Here is an 18,366-nt window from a genome sequence, read left to right as displayed (position 1 = left end):
GAAAGACTCTATTATTCAATGCTGCCACAATACAGAAAATATCTGTCAGATTAATAGGTGCGGCCATGTTGATCTGTAGCGAATAAAATTGAGTTAATTTGCTTATGGAATAAAAATTGACACAATATGCCCAAATGCGACCTCAAAACGAGATACATCCCCGCGACATTCGCCTGGACGTTACTGTTGGGCACAACATCCTTGTTTTTTTATTTTCCGTGAGTATACATAGTCGTTGATTGGGTACAAATTCTCATTTTTGGTTTGACAACTTTCACGGAAGATTGTAGGCTTGTTTCTATTAATATCTTGGGTCTGTACCTATGCCCTGTGCTGCTGTGTGTAGTTCTAACATATTGTGTAAAAGGTCAGAGCATGCACTTGTTATCAGCGCCTACTGTGACCATGATCTGTCCATGCCTGTTAGTATGAATGTCAATAATTATATCACAGTATTAGCCACAGTAATCAGTGCTACTGCATGTCCTGCTTCCAAATTAAATGCCATAAGTTGTGTTTTCAACATACATTTTCTTAGCACAGAGTAAAACAGTGGCCAGACTTGTATAAACAAACCAAAAGTGGTGTGTGAGGACAGTCATGACTCAGTAGCGTACTCTTTTAGATCTACAGCTTATTGTTTGCTAATTGTGGCAAAAATAATAATTCGAATGGTGGCACTGGTATTCAGTCACCAAAATTAAAGGAGCTCTAAGCAGGCTCCTTACAATAATACAGTTTTAGAGGTTTCTTTCATGTTAGTTAGTACTAGTAGTAGTAGTTAAGAACTTGTAATTAACCTTGCTATTTAAAACAGATTAATTATCCTTGCTTTTAAAACAGAGCTGATGCAGTGGTGAGAGAAGACAAACTTGATGTTTACTATTTTTTATAACCCAAATATATTTTTTCACAACTAGTACTACTGCACCTTTGTCAAATGTATTCCTATTGTAATCTAATTAGATTTTGAATGTCATCACCGATTATTGATTTTATTATTCTGTTGAATGATATTGACTATGACTAATCAGTGTAAACGGAATGCAACATGCTGAATAATGCTAGCACATGTAGAACATGCACTAGCCAGTTAGCTCGTCCTACAAAGCTAACAGAGTATGTTAAGTGTTGCAGTGCTCTTACAATCTGATGCATCATTGACCATGTTAAACAAACTTGTGAGGTGCTTGTGCCTGTTCCAAAGTCATTTTCATTGATGGAATAAAACATTTAAAAAAATTGAAAGCAGCATTTTGTTATTTTTATAATGGCTATTTGAATTATCTTTTTAACTAAAACAATAGTAAAATCATTAAATTACTTATTGCACCACCAATTTTACTTAGTCTAAGTTGCACCACCTTTCCTTGACTATAACAAATTAATGTCAAAAGTCTGTCAAACTCCATACAAAAACACCAGTTATGTTTAAAGTTAAGGTAGCGCAATTTAGGCTTAATTCATGTCTTAGTTCTAATCTCTTGAATGTAGGTATTGTGTTTGCCTTTGTCAAGCCGTGACTAATGGTTTGTGTATTGTCCACAGTTGTCAGTACTACCTACACAAGCACCCATGGGTACCTGCATACCAAGGTGTCATAACATTTTTTGTTTTGGCCAATTTTACACTGGCCACTTTCATGGACCCGGGAGTCATACCAAAAGGTGAGTTATTTTACATAATTTTTCACAAAAACAATCTAATTTATATTTTAAGGACGCATAATTTTATTATGATGATACCTACCAAGTGAAAGAAGTTCTAACTGGACCACAAGTTTTAAAATGATGATGATGTTGGGCTACTAATTTGAAGATGAAGTTCATAACTAACTCATGATCTATGATACTAATGGCATATCAGGGGCCAGGCCCTCCCTGAAAAATAACCCTAGATACGCCAATGATGATGATGCTGTTCCACTGCAGTTTGAAAAGCTGGGCCCTCATAATCTGACAAGGTTTTGTCATATAGCTCTATAGTTCAATTCAATATCACATTTTCCTTCCATTGATTTTACTATTCAGCGCCTGTCTTTTCTATGACCTAGGATGACGCATGTTAACCAACACACTACATTGAATTAAAAATTGTATTCCATTGTTTTCAAAGTTTAATCCAGGAATTAAACCCGTAACTTGTCTGCCCTTGGCGATGTTTTGCCACCGCGCCAAAGATGTCGTGGTTTATTCTCGTTGCTCACGATACCTCATTTGCCTTGCATGAGAGCTTGTAATAGGTCGGATTGAATAAACAATGGTTTTGTCCTGATAATTCGAAATTATATTTCGAGAATGAAGCTAATTTTACGTACGTAAACATTAGTAATTCGATGTGGCCCTCGGGTTAGATTTCTGCACGCAACTACTTCGCTCCGTGAAGTAATCGCGAGATCTATCACGAATGTCACTTTGTCTAGACAAAGTCTAGACTCGAGTTGTAGGTGAGGATGCAAATACAAATACAAATTAAATATAAAATCAGTTTGGTTAAGTAGTCGTTTTCGAACTCTTATGACTGGTTTCCTTGCGATAAAATTTACGTACACTGGTTGGGTTTTTATTGGCGGCCAAACTAGCTACATCGTTGATGCTGGAGGCGAGAGAACGCTATTTTTCGCATAATTATATATATTTCCAAATCTATGAAATCCATTCTTCTCTCTCCTAATAGTTACTTACTGGCATGAGCAAATAGGGATGTTCCGATACCACCTAAGTATCGATACCTACTCATTTCGATAATACTCAAATCTTTTTTCGATACTACTTAAATAAGTACTCCTAAAGTATCGATAGTTACTGATATCGATACTTTTTGGAACTTTTGTTTTGTTTTATTATTTTGAGGGTGCTATCAATGAATATACAACTATCAAAGGCACTTTCATAATGGCGGAATGGCGAGATGATTTACGGGTGGATCTCCTTCTCGCGCTTTCGGCTCGGGCTCGGCTGAAGTCGGACGAATTCGGCTGGCCCAGCGCGAGACAACGCGTCGCTCACGCCGCCACGCGACGAATACCGGTAACTCGGTAACCGATTAAGGCTGATTAGCTGACTGTTTTTGCTCTCTCAGTTCTGTATGATGCGTTCTCGGTTTTTTTTATTGTTTTCGGTTGTTTTGCTGATTCGATTCGATACCAAGTATTTTTGTTTCGATACCGATTATGTATCGCAAAATTGATTCGATACAATAAATAGTTGGTATCGAATCAAAAGTATCGAGTACCTACTCGTATTTATTAGTATCGGAATATCCCTATGAGCAAAAGCAACGGGTAGACTTGAACGCTCTGAATCGGCGGGAACCGTACGGCAGAATACAAATACATATAAGTTAAACATTATAAAAAATGTTGTGCAAGTATTGTCGCCATCTCATTAATAATGGAGTGGGGTAACACGAGTTATGTCGTGTGTTCGACCCTGCGATGCATTGCGCTATACAATGTGAATTGGTCGTGGGAAAACGGTTGCAATCGCCATATATTTATATTATAAGAAGACGATTGTTGTCACTGACTCAATAAACCTTCTTAACTTTGAACTCGTATATTCTTCTGATTAATTTCGTTGCGGGCCCAATGACAGTTTAACTTTCCCCCGGGAAAAACTTGACTTTACGTTGGGTTTTTATTGGCGGTCAAGCTGTAGACCTGGTCACACAGGAGTTGCAGCGGTAACGAGAGGTGGGAATAGTCCCTCAATACATATTATTAAGACATTGTTTTAAACTATCGTTAAGGGCATGCCATTCTTGCACCAAATTATTGCTGGCGGAGCATATTCGCACCTTGGTGATTTTCAGCCATCTTAGTAGGGGTCAATTACACTCGTTCACACCTATTTCCTAATCTTGTATTTCATGGATTAATCGTGTACATTATGGATGTCATCGTGTACATTAAGGATGTCGTCAACAAATTAATGTACTAGTTTGGGCGAGTGAGTATGTTACCTTTATCGGTATTTATCTGTTGATAATGGTTTGATGTTATAATGCAATAAGTGGGTGTAATTTTAGTTCATTAACGCTAACTCTGATAGCGAAATTGATTTTTATTTGTTACCAGCTGACCAAACAGTCGTGTGATATTTTAACCGACTTAAAAAAAGGAGGTTCTCAGTTTTAATGCAAAATATCCTCCATATTTTCGACTTATGCGTATTTTCCAAACATTTTCTTTCTATTAAACCTTTAAATCCATATTTCCGACTTTTCCTGTCTATTTTCCAAATATTTTCTTTCATTATAACGACGAATAGGTTTTCGTCGAATATTATAATATAGAACAACAAAAAAGAAATGAGTCAATTCCATCGAGGCATTCTCATATCACTTCGTCATACATAATAATTATGTATCATATCGTATTATTATTGTAGCAATTGATTTTTATTTGTATGCATAATAATTATCGTATACATGAATAAGTAATTATGTTTCTACATGGATTGCGGTCGTATGACCACGTTTATGACTATAGTCATACTTCTAGCTATAGCTAGAATATTTGCCTAGGTAGTAAGTGCCACTATAGTCTAATGCAGTGGTTCCCAAAGTTGTCTGGGCTACGAATCATTTAATACAAGTTCCCAAACTCGGGACCCACCTATAGGAAATTTCTCCCGCTGCCCAGCGGTTGGATCGGTAGGGTGGTGTGTGGTTCTACAGGCAGGGCCCGCTCAATGTTCGCTCGCGACCCACCACTGGATCGCGACCCATAGTTTGGGAAACCCTGGTCTAATGGTTGCTCTTCTGTTATCATCAAGTAATTAGGTTAATGGAAAACAAACAATAATAACGAAACTTTACTTTTACCTACCAAAAGTGGCGTTTCGTGTCAATTTTCCTTTTTATATTAGTCTGCTTCGAGTAGTTATTAACTCTAGAAGTTATAGACGTCTGGGAAAGTACAGTCGGATACTTTTATTAAGCGGGGGATTGTCTGGGGGGTGCATTTTCTAGGGCGTCTTTGTCTAGACTTCTAGAGCTTGTAAGACACTTAGGGTTAGCCCCTAGAAGTCCACTAATAGGCTAGGCTCCCCTAAAATGTCACTTATTATTCAATCATAGTTAGAACAATTATTTTCGCTTAAAACCAGAATTAAAGTTGAGTTTTAGTCTCTTTGGAAACAAAAAGAAATTAATAAAGACGATGAAAAAAAAACGAGAAGTCCCAATTAGCTAGTCGTTCGTCTTGTCATAACTATTTTCTGGAAACGTATAAATCTTCCACAAACCATAGAAAGTCCATACAGCGATTGTGGTTCCTTGAAAATATAAATATGTATTAGTAATAATTAGTATCAAGTATCAATTAAGATTGGTTTTGTGAATTTCTTGACAAGATTTGTGAGATAACCAGTTCATTTGCATGTTGATTTTATTTTCGTACTTTTGTTCATGATTCTACAGTTGATAGTATCTCAGACTACACATTTTGTTGAAAAAGTCATTATTTGTTCCCTATTGGCGAACATCGCGAAAAAAAGTTAGTCCAACGATACATTTTTTCCCGATGTCCACCAGTGGGGAGTTGGGGACAAATGGTGGGGGACAACGGAAATACAAGCTTTTTTCAATAAAAAACCACTAATTGCAGCTACATAAGATTCTACAGTTATATCTGAGAGCTCGAAGTTAGGTAATCAAAATACTTCTATGAATTTTTATACATTCGATTGCGTTCAATATCCCGAGTACGACGATTGCTTGTGTAAATTAAATAATACTACAAAGTAAAGAATAGTACTATCTTCAGTATTGTATAATGACAGGCTATAGTTCAAAGATTATCGGTTAATCTTAAAACGTGCTATAATAAAAACTGTGTCATGTTCAAGAACAACATACAGATAAAGAGCAATGTTTTATAAATAAAACGATTCAATGAACACAATCTCTTCAATTATATCACATAACTATTTTTATCGAGCCGGCCGATAGTAGCATAAAGTTAAGCTTAGTCCATACTAACTTCCCATTTTACCTACTACAGGAACTAACCCTCAAATCATTCTACTGAGATCTTACCATCTTCGTATGCGGTTTTACATAATAAATGTAGAGTAGCAAACACACAAAAGTATGATGAATGATCAACACAACTCCGTCAGACATATTGTATGCAAACCGTAATGTCTTGTATCATGTCTAGACGTCCAGACAGTAAAATAACGCTATGAATACCCAAATGCCAAATTCTAAACCTCAATAAAACAACACTGCATTTGTAAAAAGTATTTATTTTAACACAAATTAACAATATGTCTTAACCAGTGCTATTCCTTAATAATGGAGCATGTTTGTACTGCATGGGAACGCACACAGGAATCATAATGGCATACACAGCTACAGTAATGAAAATACACACGCTGTTCACGATATTTGTAAACGCCTTCCAAACATCGACATCTTTAACTTGTACATCGTCTAAAGTCAAGGAATCAATCGAAGCCCAACGAGGCCAAATCAAATACTTTGCAGAAGATTTTAAAACTTTACTATTCAAGTAAATGACCCATGATGGTGGGGTTGACACTGAAGTGTTCCATTTCCCCATCATCACAGAAGCAGTCATTAAAAACAATGTCATTATCAAAGACGACCGATAAAACCACACTATAGTGGGAGGCTCTGCGCTGTGCTTCGGAATATTCCACTCTATTTCTAACAAAAAGAAAAAATGCAAATAAATGGAAAATAATATCATTAGCACACGGTTCTTGTCATTTAAATCCATTATTAAAGAACAGACAGTTAATATTGATATGAGAATTGATGGAAATATTATGACAGCAGCTAAAGATTCACCATTGCGATTTAAAACAAAGGTTATTCGGAGCTGAATCTCATCGCTTGTATTTGAAATTTGATGGTAGTCAACTATTGTAAATTCAGGCCCGACTTCATCTCCTATGATCTGTACTGCTTGTTTACCTTTAGGCAGAAGGTTGATATTCTTCTGGAGCTTATCAATTTTATACTCAAGCGTACACGTCTGTGTGTCGTATGGCCAATCGACCATAGTCGTGGCGCACTGAGCGTAGTCTACGAATTTTGGCGCACAGACTACAAACCCGGTAGATTCTACTCTGCACAGGTCGTAAAACACCCAATTTTCTCCATCTTCATGACGGTTGTTCAAATCTATAAAAGGGGCCCAGTATTCTAATTTCTCGAAATATGTCTCTGTTATATCTCCATAGTCGCTCGTGTTCCACGTCAGCCTTTCATCTGTCCAAGCCACGATCAATATACCGACCAAAGTCAATATACCATTTTCACTGTCCAAATTGAAGGAATTCATTATAATCTTCATTTTCACTTCAGTTTTGTTGCACTGTTCTGGGTTTTCATACCATTTGTAGCCTGCTTTCAAGTCAGTATGGAGTTTCCTATCCCATGCTTCTTCGAGGGGCTGGTGGTTGATGACGCATTCACATTTGAAAGCGTAAAACAAACTTAGGAATAAAATATGAGTTAACCACGCCATGGTTGGTCATTAACTGATGTCTGATCTGAGAAATTCTATCCGTATACGCCCCTTTGATAAGAGGACTGTTGCATTTCTGTCTGGTTATTGTACCTAATGTAAGATGTGATTAATTTTAGGGTTGTGTTTGTAATCCTTTTTTTAAGGTCAATTTAAATAAACAATTTTATACCTTTTATAGACATTTGCAAACTTCTACATACTACAATACAACGCTCCTTAATCTTTGTACATTGGGACATAGAGAAGTGGTTACGATCTCAGATTGAAATCGAATGTATAACATTCAATGTAATAAAATTCTGGTAAAATAAAACAATATTACAAAGAAAATGTATATTAGAAAAATAAAACACAGTATTAATGTTGCATAGGTATGCATACAGGAATCATAATAGAATACACAACTACGGTAATGAAAATACACACACTATTTACAATATTGGCAAACATATTCCATACATCGACATCTTTTACTTGTACATCGTCTGTAGTCAAGTAGTCCATATTTGACTCCCAACGAGGCCAAATCAAATACTTCCCAGGTGATTTCAAAACTTTACTATTTACATAAATAACCCACCTGGGCGGAGTTGATAATTTGTTCCTAAATTTCATCAAAATAACAGTAACAGTCATTAATATCATCGTCAATATCCAGGACGATCGATAAAACCACAAAATAGTCGGAGACTCGGAACTTTTCCTTGGTATATCCCTCTCTATGTTAAATACATGGAAACAATGGCAAACCATAGAAAATATTATTAAGAGAAAACGATTCCTGTCATTTACATCCAAAATGATAGAAGAAACGGTTAATATTGATAGTAGTATTAATGGCATTATTATAATAGCAGCGAAAGATTCTCCATTGCGAATTAACACAAATGTTATCCGAAGCTGTACGTCATCGCTCACATTCGAATGTAGACGGTGTTTAACAATAGAGAATGATGTCGACCCTTCTAGTTCCATCACCTCTATGTCTCTTCCTTCTCTCGTATTAAGGTGTACATTCTTCTGAAATTTTGTAATTCTATACTCCAGCGTGCACTCTTGAGTATCGTAAGGCCATCTGCCTATCTTTGTCGCGCACTGAGTGGAATCCATATACCTCGGTGCACATATTACATCGCCTGTACTTTTTATCTTGCACTCTTCGTAATCCATTCCTTTTTCATCTTCATCCGACGGATTGTTTAGCTCTACAAAAGGGACCCAGTAGGCGATCCTTCTGAAATAAGTTTCTTTAATGTCCCCGTACTGCTTCGGGTCCCATTTAAGCCTTTTATCATTCCAAGACAACTTCATGGCGCCGTGCACGGTAAAAATGTCTCTATCAGTATCCAATTCGAAGGTATGAATGTTGAACCTCAGTTTGACTTCGGTGACGTTGCACTGGTTTGGGTTTTCCCATTTGTAGTCTGTGTGTAAGTCCTTATGCAGTTGTTTCTGCCATAGCTCCTCAAGGGGCTGGTGGTTGATGACGCAGTCACATTTGAACAGGTACAGCAGATTTAGGAATATCAGATGACCTAACCAGCCCATGGTTAGTGCTGAACTGATTTCTGATTTGAGAAATTCAATCTGTGTACGCTTGATAAGAGGTTAATTGGAATTAAATTTTCCAATGCAAATGATACTTTCATTTTGGGGGCACGTAAATATTTTATTGATTATTTCTAAAAGTGCATAGTTTTATTTACGTCTATGCTGCCACCGTTTTGCTGTGATCTAGGATCAAAGTAAAACGAACAGTTTATTCCTAAGAAAGATTATCTACACTTATTTCAGGTGTGATTGTTGTCAAATACATCAAAGTTACGTGATTGCGAGAGGGTGCCAGCCATTGCTATTCTTTATGTCACCTGTGCTGTAATGTATTGTCTTAACTTTGTGATGTTACTCACACATTATAGCAAATGACAATGGAACCACAGTCTTATTCTTATCTATGACTAATAAATGGTATCTATTGCTAGTATTGCAAAATCACTGGTCTGGTATGCCAAAAAAGACTGGCCAAGGACGCTGATAGCATTATGTTTGTAAACTTCAGTGCAGAAATATATGATAAGTTTGATAAGAAAATATGGCTCTCGTGTCCCATTTATAACTCCCTATCTCAGCAGTTCAATAAATCAAACCCGTAACTTTTCTAAGTCCAAAAATACTCGGTTCATTTTTCTCCGAAACCCTTTACCAGTTCCAAGAGTTCCTAACGTGATCAATAAGTAAGGAGCACTGACATTTCGATGCTCAACCACAAAATAGATAGTAACAGTAGACAATCACCTGTATGTACTTCATTTCGAATACGCACACAGACGCCTTTCCAGCGGGTGGCATTCGCCCTCGTACTGGTTTATACTGGTTTGTCATTGGCGAGCGTTGTCTATGTGTGCGTTGTCCGAGCGCACTTTGTATGTAGATAGTCTTCTGCTCTTATCTACTTTGTGGCTCAACTCTCAGTAATGACGGAAGAAACTTCTCCAATCAACAATCGACCTTGACACCAGAGTGACAGAGTCAGATTCCCCTCAGGGACGTTGCTCCGGTTCGTTAAACAAGTCAGACAAAATAACTTGTAATTAAGTTATCGGATTCTAAGTTAACTTGTTTCGGGCGTGAATACACGTGTTTACGGATGTTTTGCGTGTTTGTTAATTGCTGTAATTAGGGATCTGACTAAACGGAGAATCGTAGAAAATGTAACGTTTTTCATCACACCATTCGTTTACGGTTCAGTGATTTAAACGTGAAAAGGTAAGAGCTAGATAAAGTTACTTTCGCATTTATTATAGTATAGATATATCTTTTGGTATAGATTTTTTCAACTTTTGCTCCATCTCACGATAGAAAGTGATGATTAGGCCAAATGTGGTAGCGAGCTTCACCCGGAATGCTCAACCACAGAACAACTGGATATATTGCCTTAAACAATGCTGTTAACATTGTTGTTATGGTGACAGACAGGTAGAATGGCGGTAGCTCGACAGGCAGACTTTGAATAAGCTCTACCATTAACAAAACCGAGAAGAAAATTAGACCTCTGGGTCTGGGCTAGGTGGTCCAGCAGACCACAGAGGCGATTACAATATAACCTAAAAGTTATTATACAGGGTGGAAACGATAAGTGATNGCATAGCTGGGCATTAACTCGTTAATCCGTTAATCGTTAATTAACGAAGTTAACATTTCTATTAACGGATTAACTTTTAAGTTAACTTTAAAAAATGTTAACGGATTCGTTAACTTCCGTTAAATTATCCGAAGTCCGTTAATCGTTAATCCAGTACCAACTATTTACCAAAAAGATACAGCAGGCACGCTGAAAAACGCGTTCTGACAAGTACGTTCGGGCTTCCAGAACTTCCAGAACCCAAAACAACAGTTTTTGTAACCAGATCACTAACGACACTTGTTAGTATGTGTGGGACAACTCTTGCAACCGAGTTTAAGACCAGTTTTCCTCAACCGATTGAGCTGAAATTTGGTATACTTATGTAAGTACCTACGATGACATTGCAATGTTATGGTATCATTGAGCTGGTCTGATGATGGAGTCATGAGGTGGCCATAGGAGCTCCTAAATGAAACGGCGGCATCACATCGAATTTGGGTTCGTTAGATTTGTCTTTTCGAGCACTTTAGTACTAGATGATGATGGAATCAGGTGGCCATAGGAATTCCAAAACGAAACGGTGGAAACTTATCGAGTTTGGGTTTGCTGGATTTGTCTTTTCAAGCACTTTGGTGCTAAATTGTATTGTAATTGAACCAAGGCTCTGAGATTGAGATACTACTAAAAGTGTAAAATAAAATAGTAATTAAAAAACTTTTTTAAAAACAAGCTTTTATTCTGAAATTCAGTTGTAGGTACTAAAACGAAAAAAATAATTGTGCTTATGCAAGGTTCAAATAATTTCGAAAGCTTGTAGTGCAAACATAAAAGAGGAATAAATTCCATGCGCGATACAAGCTGTAGAAATTATTTGAACCTTGCATACCTACAATTATTTTTTCGTTTTATTATCATGTGTTAACGGATTAACGATTAACGTTAACTTGCGTTAAATCTTGCGACATGTAACGTTTTCACGTTTAACGAAGTTAATTTATTTATTAACGGTTTAACGATTAACGAAGTTAACTATTTGATTAACGATGCCCAGCTATGCTTGGTAGGCAGGTACCCATCCATTGGGGCTACTCCCGATCCCAGTAACGTCAATATACTTAGTAGGTATGCATGCCAGCCATTCACGCAGCACGTGTAAGTGAATCGAAAATGATGCTGTAGTCCGGTCGCCGAGCCCGTACGACGGGGACGGGCCGTCAAAGTGAGTGAGCGAGCGCGACAGCAATACAATTACGCGCGAGTACCTGTACTATTACTTATTCTGTGGCGCGAGTGATAAGGATGGGTAGCATGGTGTCATTGGACGAAATTCTACGTGTTCGGCGACGATAAATAGAGAGNTCTGGTCCACCCCCAACCAGTCGGGTAAAGGGAAGACTCGAGTCGGTTCCTTGCACCTGATCCTATACGCGAATCCCTTGATATACTGCCAGTAGTAAGGCTGATACAAAGCTGCTGTTGCTGTTTGGGTTATCTTATGTAGGGCCTAAGCTAAGCTAAGCTAAGCTAGGTCTAAGCGTAGTCCACAGCGACCCATTAGGATCTTTATGCTCCATTTTTTTATTCCCTATCATCCAAAAAATCCTATTCATTAGGTGAATTAAGCGTCTGAGTGAAAGCCTTCTAAGTCTTCTGATGCCGGATATGCTGACCCAAGCAGACCCATCCTTACAGGATTGATTCATGGACCCCACATGTATTCCACATGCTCGAGAGCTGTCTTCTATTGTCAGGCCCATTTTGTGGGACATGTGGTTCGTTCCATAATGCCCAGTTTGCGTACCAGTAATTGCTTGGGCTTCGGTACCTTTTATTTCCGCTTAATGAGTTTTCTCCATGACCCTGTGTTTCCCTTTAGGAATGATTTGGAGATGCTTCTCTTATATCGTTGGAGCTTTCCCATTCAGCACTGTGCTTCTTGGATATGGCCATATTATGGCCATGAGGTATGCCGTTAGATAAAGGTAAGTATCAGTTCTGACCCAATAGGTATCGCCTCTGACCCTAGTTTTGCTAGACTGTCGGCTCTCCCATTGCATTTGATCCGTGTATGTCCAGGTATCCCACATCAGGGACACTTTCATGCCTTCCGAGTTTGTTCATCTTTACGATTGCATCTAGAATAATTCTAGACTCAACCTTCACTCTGAGGCGATGGCTTTTTCTTTGAGTGCTGCCTGGCTGTGGATCAGGATGTAAATATTGCGTTTTTTACACCCCTGTTCTTTAGTGCACACATATTATAGCGTAGAATTCAGCTTGAAACACTGTAGCAAACCTCCTTAAGCGTTTACTATGTTCGAAGTGTTTACAGTAAACTCCCGTTCCCGTTCCCAATGCCATCTTTGCAGTGGCGGCGTAAGTCCTACGGCACCCCCTGGTAACCCCCACGATTTTGGGGTTACCTACCGATTCTAAGATTGAAAGACAATGACATAGACCGCAGACTTGCTATGCAGATGCGCCAGTGAGTGCTAATCTGTGCGACATGTGTCACCCTCTGATGCTTGGCACCCGGGGCGGCCCGCCCCCCCCCTACGCCGCTACTGCATCTTTGAGCTATCAGTAAACCAGATTAAGCTGTTCTATTGGGATTTCGGTCCTCTTTTCTAGACGTCCCTTGTTCAAGATCTATCCACTTACTTATTAGATCAATCCAAGGGGTTCGCGTATATGATTAGTTGCAAGCAACCGACTCAGTCTTCCCTTTACCCGACTGGTTGGAGGTGGACCAGAGCCGATAGCAAGATGGAGCCTACATGGACCAATTTGCCCGTAGCTGCCGAGGCTTGCCTGGAAATGGTGAGATGTAAGTGCAAGAAGTAGTGCAGAAGCTGGTGCTGTCTGAAAAAAACAACTAAAAAGGTCACAGCCGTAACCTTTGTGCTAAAAATATCTCCCGTACTATGATTGTGAAACCTCATTTTCCTCACACTTACCTTTCCGTTAAATCACTGGTACAATAGTATGTAGAAATAAACTACGATACGAGTACGAAAAACTAAAACTGGATTTTGTATTTTTTACGAACAGTTCATTTGATATTTACTTGACTGCTCCAGAAGGAGGGTTATGTTTTTTTTACATAATAATTATTTCTGAATATTTTTATGGAAAAAATAAGTTTTTTATTGATATCTACCTTTATTACTGCATGTTTCGATATTTTCCTGTTTTATATACCTAATAAAATAAAACAAAATGGAGTTTTGTGATGATAATTTGTAGCGGGATACGAACCCACGGTGCTGGATATTGAGCGTCGGCTGTGATCGTTGTGCTACTTGGACATTATTATACCGTGTCGAAATTTTCAATAGCGTCTCTAATCTGTTTTTTGCTTAGTTACATGCCTTCATAAACAAAGCAGTAAACTTATTGGCTTTAGCGCCATCTTTTGATATAGCACGCCAAATAAATACTCCGCTCAAGTTGCTAGAATAGAAAGCATTAGCGGGTCGCAAACCGCGGGACGGTCAAGTCCGCTGCGGCACACTAGCGCGATCTGTTATCACCACTAGGAAACCACGCGTGCCCGAGCAGTTTCAAGACTTAGGTCGGCCACATTTCGAGTATGGGATGATGCATCTGTACTAGTATTATATTATCTGTGCTTTCAGGATCAGGAACCAGTTTTTCGATATCTTGTATGGTTTAGAAATAATCGAGTGAGATCACTTATCGTTTCCACCCTGTATAGAAATCCTAGTACAACAGTACTTATTATTATTCTGTGGTACAACGTTTAATATTATCACAAAAGCGACTTGGTAACACGGATTCTACGTGCTCTTAGCCGCGTATAAAGGTACATTTTCTACGACTATAATGAGGAATATAATTCGCAAATAATTTTTCCTCTCAGGTCAACGAACAATAGAGGGAGCAAACGGAAAAGTGTAGTAAACTTTTGATCCCCTCTTGGCTCTGCTGAGAGAAAATTTTAAGGTTTCATGTAGGTACGCAATAAGGTAGATCTTTATGATATTTTACTTGATTCTTATTTCTTGAATATTTAAAGTGACTTGATCCCGGGACAAACTTTACCTTTACTGGTGGGGTTTTTATTGGCGGTCAAGCTGTAGATCCTGGCTACACATTAGTTGCAGCGGTGGGAACAAGTCAGTTTTATTTAAAGTGACTTCTTGAAAGATTTATTGATTGTCAATACAACAAAATGGACTGTGAGAAACTGGCTGGATAATTCGGAAACTAAATACACGATTACAATAAAATTATCATCATTTTGAGTTATGTTGCGGCCTTTTTGGCCGTTTTAGACCTCGGAATTGAATAAGAATCTAATTTCTTTTTTCACTATTCAACAGCATACTGACTCAAAGTGTTGTTTATGATAGACTACCATTATGGTATCGATAAAAAGTCCTATGTAAACGTTATTTTTCCGGGCTTACTATGTAATTTTCTCAAAATAAGGGGTTAATCTTTTGTTGTTGTCACGTACCTTTTGTCCTGTACACATGGACGTTATTTCAAAGAAACCACAGACTTGAGGCCACGTGCGGTTACCCCGCAACGCTACACCGCACGTGGAATTGGGTCACAATGTCACAAACCACTATTACCTCTATTTTTTTACCCACCCTGCCCCCACAGACTATTATTGGATGGCATTTAATCAAACAACACTATTTCTAACTCTTCGATCGAGCAATCATCAGTGGTTGGATTTGATTTTATTTTCAGGCTTGATCGATATTTGTTGCACGAGCAACTTCAATTAATAAATAGTTCGTTATTTCTTTCCGAATATGAAGTCAAAATAAGTCCTTCGTTTGTTGTTTTTAAACTAATTCAAAGGGTCTTGCTGCTATTTATACTGTGTTTTCAATCAATGAAGTACCCATGGTAGGCCCTAGATGATGTCATATCATTTACCTTTGAGACAAGGAGCGTATTATAAAAATACTAATCACTTTTTGACATAGAACACATTCATGGTACAAATATTTTATTGTAGCTAACTACCGACTCTATTCCATCACAATAATTTTGCTAAAAATATCTTGTAAATAAATCTTTATATTTTCATTTCCTCCTAAATATTAATATTATGCCGTTTCATTATAAGGACCAAGAGACAAACGCTGGCCACTTGAAGTTAAGTGAGTTCCATTATCTGTCTACCCACGTAGGCATGCCCTTTCACAGGGCTATGTATACGTTGATAATTATATTTTTAGCCAACAAGATTATGTTTCAATTTGCAAGCTTTTTCTCGGTTCTTACGTTACAACCTTAATTCGTTGAAATATGCTTTACTAACTAGAGAGTTAGGGTGTTGGATTACTTGATTAAACAGACCATTTTCAATAACAAAAAATGTTATTATTTGTTTTTAATCGAATATTCAAAATCTATTGTATGTATTTGTTGTTTTGTTACCGCTGAAATAAGTTTTAATTCTTTAGTAAAGAGAGAGACGCCCTGTGGCTGAAATGACGATGATGATGATGAAAGAGATAGATGTTTGTGTTGTTCTTCTTCTTCACCCATAGGCTTTCTTTCTTTCTGATGATTCTGATGAATGAAACTGAAACTGAAAGTTTCAAACTGGTCGCGTCATGTGTGGTCTCTCAACGGACGCTATGGCAGAAACTTAGATGCAACTCAAAAGTAACTAGCAGTTGCAGTATCGTTGCAGTTGCGTTTCACCGTCTGTTCTGGGCCTTATAGTTTCACGTTTGTGAGCGCGGGGCACATACAGTACTCAGGATACTCGTTACTCGTATACTCATTAATCGTTGTTATAATTGGTTTGTTTTGGGGCAAAACGGGACTATTCCCACCTCTTGTTCCCACCGCTGCTTGTCCCGGGGGAAAGTTAAACTGTCATTGGACCCGTAACGAAATTTATCAGAAGACCATAGGAGGAGTTCGAAGTTAAAAGTTTTGACTAGTATAAAAACGTTCTGTGACAGATCAATCACACAGAGTTTGTACCAGAAAGTCATATTTCACTTACAATCGCAAAACCACTAAATAACTAGGTACCTACTCTATCGGAAACCAAGTAACAAAACTAATTGTTTGATAAGAAATTATTGCATAACGGTCATGTTTAATTGCTACGCAACTAGCACATCTTAGGAAACGAATCACACAACACAAAATGTAGCATATACTGCTTATGTAGTATAATATGTATTCAGTCAGAATAATGAATGAAATAGGTCGAAGACTTCAGTAGACATACACGAACGAAAAGTAATTTCGTTAACCGTCGTTTCATTTAGCAATTATACCCATTCCTGGACTGTCAGTCAAGTCTGTCAGCGGCTAAATAGTTAATTCGATTAGGCATTCGATTGAGGATTATTATTATTCGATTAGAAGCAAATACCGAAACTGTCACTTATAATATGAAATTCCTGTTATGATTTCAAAATATAATTAGATTTGATTTATTTATCGGAACGAGTTTCAAGAATACAACACGGATTTAGATTTATATAACGGCTTAGATTACGCGTATTCCTGCTGACTGCCGAACTGAGCCGTCTCTCTGTGGCCATCGTACGTAACGTGTAGCTCTCAAGCGGATGAACTGATTTGGAATCAGTTTTTATTTCACGCAAGTCTGTTAAATATAGCGTTGGAGTTATTTCAAGAATTCTGTCATGTCACAGACTTTATGTAATAACTTTATTGCACACAATGCAGAGTCCTATTGACGACGAAATTAATGCCATATGACATTCTCTCCCAGTCTTCCCTTGGAGTCATATTTTGAAACTCTTTAAATATTCTATTTTCCGTTTTAGTATATACGTATTCTCTACTTCTACTACCTACCAACTGATCTATCTGGAAGTCATTGAAGAAGGAATAAGTTCAGCAGTGGACGTCCTCTGGCTAAAACGATAATGATGACGTCTCTAGTCACTATTGTTGTCATCAGATACATTTTTTCTCTGACAAAGGTGACTGAATTTCTTCCGCTACTTCTCAGCACCTGTCCATAATATGTTGTCCTGAAGTGGTGATAGGGCAAGCTATTTGGGACGTGTTTAAGCACTGTGAAAAGTGCCTTAGTACTGAATAAAAAACTTTGCCTTCTTTCAGCTCCACCTGACGAGGATCGTGAGGACGACTTCAGAGCGCCGCTGTACCGCAGCGTGGAAATAAACGGCATCACAGTGAGGATGAAGTGGTGTGTCACCTGCAAGTTCTACCGGCCGCCGCGATGTTCGCACTGCTCCGTCTGCAATCACTGCATAGAGGTCAGTCGTAGGCAGTCGAGGTCGAAAATCTGTTACGGCCCCCCATTAAATGGGGGCGTGTTGGGTCACGCCGTGTAGGGCGGTACACCCGCGGAAGGCGCCTTGTTCGTTTCTAAAGCCCGGTCCGTGAGCACGTAGAGTTTTGTCCAATGACCCCTAGCTACCCATCCTTATCACTCGCGCGTAATTATATTGCTGTCACGACTGTGCGACTGGCACCTGCAGTGAGTGTGCGAGCGCGATAGCAACATAATTACGCGCGAACGATAAGGATGGGTAGCTTGGGGTCATTGGACAAAATTCTACGTGCTCACAGACCAGACTATAGTACCCAAGGCGCCGACCACTATGCGGCAGAGGGAACACCCCAGGTTTTTAGTGGGTTCGAGCCCCACATAAACTGCCGTCCCCCGGCGGTAGGTATGGATAGGCCATTTTCCTGGGATAAAAAAAGGTAAAAAATCTGTATATTC

General features: G+C 38.5%; 1 protein-coding gene across 2 annotated transcripts in view; it reads left to right on the top strand.

The window, feature by feature from the left end:
• The first annotated feature begins 48 nt into the window (after window positions 1-48).
• Zdhhc8 (zinc finger DHHC-type containing 8) overlaps window positions 49-18,366 on the top strand; it is a 32,654-nt gene continuing 14,336 nt past the window's right edge. For both annotated transcript variants that reach the window (XM_028303839.1, XM_028303840.1), the window contains exons 1-3: window positions 49-218; window positions 1,549-1,667; window positions 17,736-17,893. In XM_028303839.1, coding sequence (XP_028159640.1) covers window positions 127-218; window positions 1,549-1,667; window positions 17,736-17,893 — 369 coding nt within the window. In that variant the 5' untranslated portion in view covers window positions 49-126. The remainder of the gene's footprint in view (window positions 219-1,548; window positions 1,668-17,735; window positions 17,894-18,366) is intronic.

This window comes from Ostrinia furnacalis, unplaced genomic scaffold, assembly GCF_004193835.3.
Source record: "Ostrinia furnacalis isolate ACB-3 unplaced genomic scaffold, ASM419383v2 OfSCF1306, whole genome shotgun sequence".
Classification (NCBI taxonomy): Eukaryota; Metazoa; Arthropoda; class Insecta; order Lepidoptera; family Crambidae; genus Ostrinia; species Ostrinia furnacalis.
Note: the sequence above shows the minus strand (reverse complement) of the source record. Positions and strands in the feature narration are given on the sequence as shown.